Raw genomic sequence first — 7,251 nt, 5'->3', positions numbered from 1 at the left:
CTTTTCTTCCCATCAGACCAGATTTTCTTGTACTTGCACCATCCACGTTTCTAGAATGGAAGAGTCAAGCCAGTATAGGATACAGCTGTTTTATAGATTGTACCATAGTACTTCCTGTTCTTTGTAGTGTCTGCTGGATGTAGCTTGTTTCATCAGTTTAACTATTTTGAAGATTTTGGGTAGGGGTGGCGGGGAGAAGTAGGGAATCTTGTTCAACCCTAACACAGAGCGTGTTAAATATAGTGCAACCGGTGGGAGGTTGTAGATTTGGTTTTTTGTTTGTTTGTTTTTTACAGAAAAACCATTACTCCTAAAAACTTGTGCTGAAAATTAAGAATGACTGTAACTACTTAATTGACCTGTTCCCTTTTTCTGCATATCAGTTGCTCTTCAAAAAATGGACTCAATGCTTTCATCAGAAGCTGCTTGGATATCCCAATATAAGGATATCACTGATGTGGACGAGATGAAAGTTCCAGACTGTGCAGAAACTTTTATGACACTACTCTTGGTTATAACTGGTAAGTATAAGTCTTTCAAGATACAACTTTCTTTTAGGTAAGCTTTTTTTTTTTTTCTTTTGAGAGAAAGAACGAAAGAGAGAGCGAGCGCATGCGTGCACACAAGTGGGGGAGGAGCAGAGACAGATAGGGACAGAGGATCCATAGTCCAGGGCTCGAACTCACAAACTGTGAGATCATGACCTGAGCTGAGGTCAGACGTTAAACTGAATGTTCTTTGTTGAAGAAATGGGGTGATTTTAAAAAAAGTTTTATTTTTATTTATTTGTGGGGGGAGGGGCAGAGAGAGAGAGAGAGAGAGAGAGAGAGAGAGAGAGAGAGAGAAATCCCAAGCAGGCTCCGCACCGTCAGCACAGAGCCTGACATGGGGCTCCATCTTACGAGCCGTGATATCATGACCTGAGCTGAAATCAAGAGTCAGGTGGACACAACCAACTGAGCCACCCAGGTGCCCTGAAATGGGGTGGTTTTTATATGTACATCATGAGGTTTTGGGGTGATGGTGGGGTTCAGAGCTGACGGCCAAGAAATAATTCTTGAAGATGTCTTTGGTGCAAAAAGGTGATTTTATTAAAGCATGGGGGCAGGACCCACCTCCAAACCCCACCATTACCCCAAAACCTTATCATACAGCTCTGTGACTTACAGTGGGGCTACATCCTGATGAAGGTATCCTAAGTTAAACATTTTAAGTCAAAAATGCATTTCATACACCTAACCTTTATAATAAAATGTTGAATATCTCATGTAATTTATTAAATACTGTACTGACAGTGAAAAACAGAATGGTTGTGTGAGGACAAAATGGCTGTAAGTGCATTGGTTGTTGACCCTCATGATCCCATGGCTGATGGAGATATGCCGCTCTCCCGCTGCCCAGGATTATGAGAGGGTTGTATCCCATATTGCCAGCCTGGGAAGAGATCCAAATAAAATATTCAAATAATTCCTATAAATGTGTATAGCTTTTGTACCATTGTAAACTTGAAAAATCTTAAGTTGAACCATAATAAATCAGGGCCCATCTATAATTTCCTCATGCCTTTAAAAAATTAAACTGTGGGGCGCCTGGGCAGCTCAGTTGGTTAAGCATCTGACTTTGGCTCAGGTCACGGTTCGTGGATTTAAGCCCCGCATCTGGCTCTGTACTGACAGCTTGGAGCCTGGAGCCTGCTTCAGATTCTGTGTCTCCCTCTCTCTCTGCCCCTTCCCTGCTTGAGCTCGCTCGCTCTCTCTCTCTCTCTCTCTCTCTCTCTCTCTCTCTCCCCCTCCTCAAAAATAAACATTTAAAAAAATTGAGCTGTAATTTATATACAATGGAGAACATAAATCTGAAGTATACAGTTCAGTGAGTTTTGACAAGTACATATACTTGTGAAACCTGCAACCTTGTAAAGTTTAGAAATAGATCCGTACTTGGATGGTCGATTAATTATTTGACAAAGGTACCAAAGCATGTCAATAGGGAAAACCTATAACTGTGTCCTGGGAAGAACCAAAACTTTCACGTCTTGTTAACTTTCTCCACAGACAGATATAAAAATCTTCCCACAGCTTCCAGAAAGCTACAGTTCCTGGAGTTACAGAAGGACTTAGTAGATGATTTCAGGATACGGTTAACTCAGGTGATGAAAGAAGAGACTAGAGCTTCCCTTGGCTTTCGATACTGTGCAATTCTCAATGCTGTGAACTATATCTCAACAGTACTAGCAGACTGGGCTGACAATGTTGTAAGTTAACGTGCTTTTCTTTATTTATTTATTTATTTATTTATTTATTTATTTATTTTAACATATATATCTTTTAGTTTATTTACTATTTTTTTTTAATTTTTTTTTTAACGTTTATTTATTTTTGAGACAGAGAGAGACAGAGCATGAACAGGGGAGGGTCAGAGAGAGAGGGAGACACAGAATCTGAAATGGGCTCCAGGCTCTGAGCTGTCAGCACAGAGCCCAACGCGGGGCTCGAACTCACGGACCGTGAGATCATGACCTGAGCCGAAGTCGGACGTTTAACCGACTGAGCCACCCAGGCGCCCCTATTTACTATTTTTTAAAATTAATCTCTACACACAATGTGAGGCTTGAACTCACGACTGGAGATCAAGAGTCGCATGCTCTTCCGACTGAGCCGGCCAGGTGCCCCGCTAATGTGCTTTTTATATTAAATCGTAGATTTTTCACAGTTTTAGTTAAACAGTTTTTTGTTAGTAGTATTAACAATTTTACCTTTTGAAATTTTGAATTTACAGCAAGCAGAAATTACACATTAGTAGAATAACAACTAGGCCAAACCTAGGGGGTGTGATTAAATTACATTTTTTTCTCAATTCGCAAATAGTTACATAATCCCAATAGTTTAATCATTGGAAAAGAAAGCCAACGTCTCATAAAATAGTGGTCTATAGAATGAACCTTTTCCCTCTTAATTAGACTTTATCTTGGGAAATATTCATGTATGGTAATTGCCATCTCAGAAAAAGCTAGGATTGAGAAATGGTGTCAAAATCCATAAAATCCAGGACTTTAAGGAAGATAAAATAACACCATCTGAGGGGCACCTGGCTCGCTCAGTCGGTAGAGCCTGCGCCTGTTGGTCTCAGGATCGTGAGTTCAAGCCCACACTGGGGTAAAGATTACATAACAAAGTAAAATAAAAGTAATAAAAATAACATTTGATACCCTTTGAATGCCTTTAAAACATGAGTAAGTAGAAGAATAAAATGAACTCCTATGTTCCTGTCATCCAGCTTCTTGTACCAATTTTGTTTTATTTAAGCCTCTTCTCCATATCCCACACTTGATTATTTTGAAGATCTTAAGGTATATTTCATGATAAATATTTCAAAATGTATCTCTAAAATAATTCCTTAAAAAAAAAAAAAAAACCCATAACCACAATACCATTATCACATCATCCAAGAAAGTTAATTTCTTATAGTGGGAGGTGTCTTAAATAAATCTAAAAATCAAAACCTTGGGTCCGGTTAGCAAGTACCGTAAGGCCTCTTGCCTCCAAGAATTTTATTTATCCTTCCTTTCTCCACACACATTCATTTGGTCTGCCTAAATACAATTATTAAATAATTTCTGTGTACTCTTTTTATTAATCCAAGGACTATAGTGGTTTTCAAGGCTTTTGCTAACCAGATTTTCCAATATGTATTTCTAGCCAAAAATGAAGAAACTTAATTAGCCTTTAAAACTTTAACATAGATCAATTCCTTTGATGATGTTTAGATATTAGAATGACCTCAGAGGAGCTCCAGGAACTTCTTGGACAGGGTGCTCTTGGGTTTGGAATCACTATTCCCTGATCATGTGTATAGATACAGAAATCAGCTTGGGTTTTCACCACTGTGTCCCATGAAGTGGGTTTCATGACAGAAAGTATTAACAGAGAATTTGCATGACCATAAAACAGTGAAGTATACATTAAATGGAAAAAAAAACAAACTGGGGCGCCTGGGTGGTGCAGTCGGTTAAGCGTCCGACTTCAGCCAGGTCACGATCTCGCGGTCGGTGAGTTCGAGCCCCGCGTCGGGCTCTGGGCTGATGGCTCAGAGCCTGGAGCCTGTTTCCAATTCTGTGTCTCCCTCTCTCTCTGCCCCTCGCCCGTTCATGCTCTGTCTCTCTCTGTCCCAAAAATAACATTGAAAAAAAAAATTAAAAAAAAAAAAAAGAAAAAAAAACAAACTGTACTAAGGTACATTGTAAATGTAAAGTATTATATGATTGTGTCATGAAATGAAAATAGGAAAGTAAAACAACAAAACAACTATAATGTTAACTAAAGACTTAATAATACCACTTTTTAAATGTGGTAGATAAAGTGGGAATTGAAAAATTCCAGGGTAGAATAATTCGAAAGCTTGATTAACTGAGGATTGGTGATAAGTTCATAGTATACTAGAAAACATAATTTTTGAGTGTGTTCACATGAGTCACAGAGGTGGACAAGGTAAATTAAAATGTCTGTATATTGTCAAGTCTTAATGTAATAAAAAAAGCAGAAATGAAATATAATCAAACATAGGCATTTAAAAATACTCAATGTCCAGGTTAAGGACAGAGTCTTGAAAACATAATAAGAATAGATATATGTTTGTTTTTTTAAGTTTTTATTAAAAATAATATATTTTAAATTATGAATTTCTAACAAAAAGTATATACTGCTAACGCATTATATAGAAAATGTATTCCTTTACTGTGAAAGAATAAACAAAAAAGTCTTTATCTTAATTACATACAGGGTAATTAATTAAAAAAATAGGAAACAAAAATAAATGTAATAACAGACATAAATAAGATAAAAACCTGGTAAACATAGTTTATATTCTGGACTCTGGCTGGGACTTAAAAGCCTTTTTCAACAAAAATGTTAACTGAGATCCACATTCATAGTATCATTCTGCTAAGCAAGGAAGATAAGACATAAAATAATTATTTCATAAAATGAATATAGAGTGTACTGACTAATGCATTTGTTTATAAAGTCACCTAATTAGAACACATGGGCTGTATTCTATTGCGTATGCTACACAATTCTCATTGTGTACTTTTATGTGTTGTTTTCCTCATTTTAGTAAGTACTTTTTTCACTCAGCCCCCACACTGCTCCATTTTCTGCTAAGCTTTGTCATAAAACAAATTGTCATTCCTGATTCTTGTGCCAGATGATCTAATAAGAGACTCATTCGAAGCCAGATTTTTAGCTTCAACGAATTTTTTGTGGAACATCATTAACTACTTTTACTTGGTGCCGTAGTCTGTTAACGAAGATGAATTGGCCATCATCCCTGTCCTTAGGAAATTTGTAATGCGCTGCTGAATTAACTGGGTCCTTCTGTCAACAGAAGAATAACCAAATTTAGAGTAGCTCCTCAAATCATGAATGAATTTTTTGTCCTTGTGTGTTATGATTTTACAAATTCTGTTTAATATAAGAAGTTATTTACCCATTTTCATGGTCTTTCAGCCTGTGAACGCTTAAAATAAAAATCATTAATGCTCTTGTATTGCCTAGATAGAAAAAAGGAAGAGTGGACAGAGCTCACCTTCCATTCATTTCGATTCTGTACCAATAGCTGTCTGTCCATTGCCAGATTGCGCCAAGCCAGACATACCCAGCCATTCAGAGTCAGGAATTTTTCAGTTGTAGGTGACAGAAGCTGGAATGATGCTGGCCTGAGTGGGGAGGGGGAGTGGGGTGAGTCGGTGAGGAATCTGTTTGTGTAACTGAAAGCAGTAGGCATGGCTGCCCTGGACTTGTTCCCTTCTGGCTTCATTGTCAGGCAGGCTCTGGGAGTGTGGCCACAGGTGGCTCCAGGCTCCCACTGTCCAGGCACTGAGAGGACCAGTGCCTCTTCTCTGATAGGTTCAGCAGAAAATACCAGTGTGGCCTCTCACATGTCCATCCCTGAACAATCACTTATTGTGGCCATATCCTGTCCCCTATTAATGGGCATTTAGATTGCCTTTAATCTCTTGCTAAATATCCACAGCGTTATTTTTCTGTAGGGCAGAAAAAAATAATACATATTCTACCTAAAATGCCGCTGTAAAAATGACATTTTAATTCTCTTAACTCTCATAAATCTGCTTACTACAACTCTCAGTCTGTGTTCGGAGAAAATGAGTACTTAAAGAAATCAGCCATCAGGGAAATGCAAATTAAAATCATTGTGAGACATCACTAAATATAAACTAAGATGGCTATAATAAAAAAGACATAATAACAATTGCTAGTGCAGAGGTAGAGAAGTTGGAACCCTCACACACAGCCGGTAGGAATGTAAGATGGTACAGCCACTGTGGAAGAGAGTCTGCAGGTCCTCAAATAGCTAAGCACAGAATTACTGTATGACCCAGCAGTTCTACTCCCAGTATACCCAAGAGAATTGGAGACATTTGTCCACACAAAACCATACACACAAATGTTCACTGCAGTATTGTTCATAATAGACGAGAAAGAACCCAGCTGTCTGTCATCTGATGAATAGCTAAATACAATGTGGTACGGCCGTATAATGGAATATTATTAAGCAATTAAAAGAAATTAAGTACTGATACATCTTACAACATAGATGAACCCTGAAAACATACTAAGTGAAAGAAGCCAGTCAGAAAGAGCCAGAAATTATAGGATTCCATTTATGTGAAACATCCAGAAGAGGCAAATCGATAGAGACAGAAAGATGAGTGGTTGCCTAGGGTGGGAGGGTGCAGGGAGGGGATTGGGAGATGATGGTTAAGTGTGGGGTATCTTTTTGGAGTAAAGAAAACATTCTAAAATTGACACTGGTGTTAGATGCACAATTCTGAATATACACTAAAAGCCAATATATTGTACACTTTAAACAAGTGAGTTGTAGTACATGAATTATATTTCATGCTGTTAAAAAGGAAGCATCTTAATGACCATGTTAATACACTTTTGCTTTCAGTTCTTCCTGCAACTTCAGCAGGCAGCACTGGAGGTCTTTGCAGAGAATAACACCCTCAGTAAATTGCAGCTGGGACAGCTGGCCTCTATGGAGAGTTCTGTCTTTGATGACATGATTAACCTACTGGAGCGTTTAAAGCATGACATGTTGACCCGCCAAGTAGACCATGTTTTTAGAGAAGTTAAAGATGCTGCAAAATTGTATACAAAAGAAAGGTAAGTCCTTCATATTTTCTTATTACTTAACTCTCAAATCCAGTTTGCTAAAAGTTGAAAGATGATA

General features: G+C 38.0%; 1 protein-coding gene across 4 annotated transcripts in view; it reads left to right on the top strand.

The window, feature by feature from the left end:
* RINT1 (RAD50 interactor 1) overlaps positions 1–7,251 on the top strand; it is a 30,282-nt gene that overhangs the window by 17,408 nt on the left and 5,623 nt on the right. For 3 of the 4 annotated variants that reach the window (XM_011280336.4, XM_045052267.1, XM_019825354.3), the window contains exons 10-12: positions 384–521; positions 2,052–2,251; positions 6,970–7,184. In XM_011280336.4, coding sequence (XP_011278638.2) covers positions 384–521; positions 2,052–2,251; positions 6,970–7,184 — 553 coding nt within the window. The remainder of the gene's footprint in view (positions 1–383; positions 522–2,051; positions 2,252–6,969; positions 7,185–7,251) is intronic. The other variant, XM_045052269.1, reaches the window with a different exon arrangement.

Source organism: Felis catus, chromosome A2 (assembly GCF_018350175.1).
Source record: "Felis catus isolate Fca126 chromosome A2, F.catus_Fca126_mat1.0, whole genome shotgun sequence".
NCBI lineage: Eukaryota > Metazoa > Chordata > Mammalia > Carnivora > Felidae > Felis > Felis catus.
This window is presented reverse-complemented; position numbering and strand designations above follow the sequence as displayed.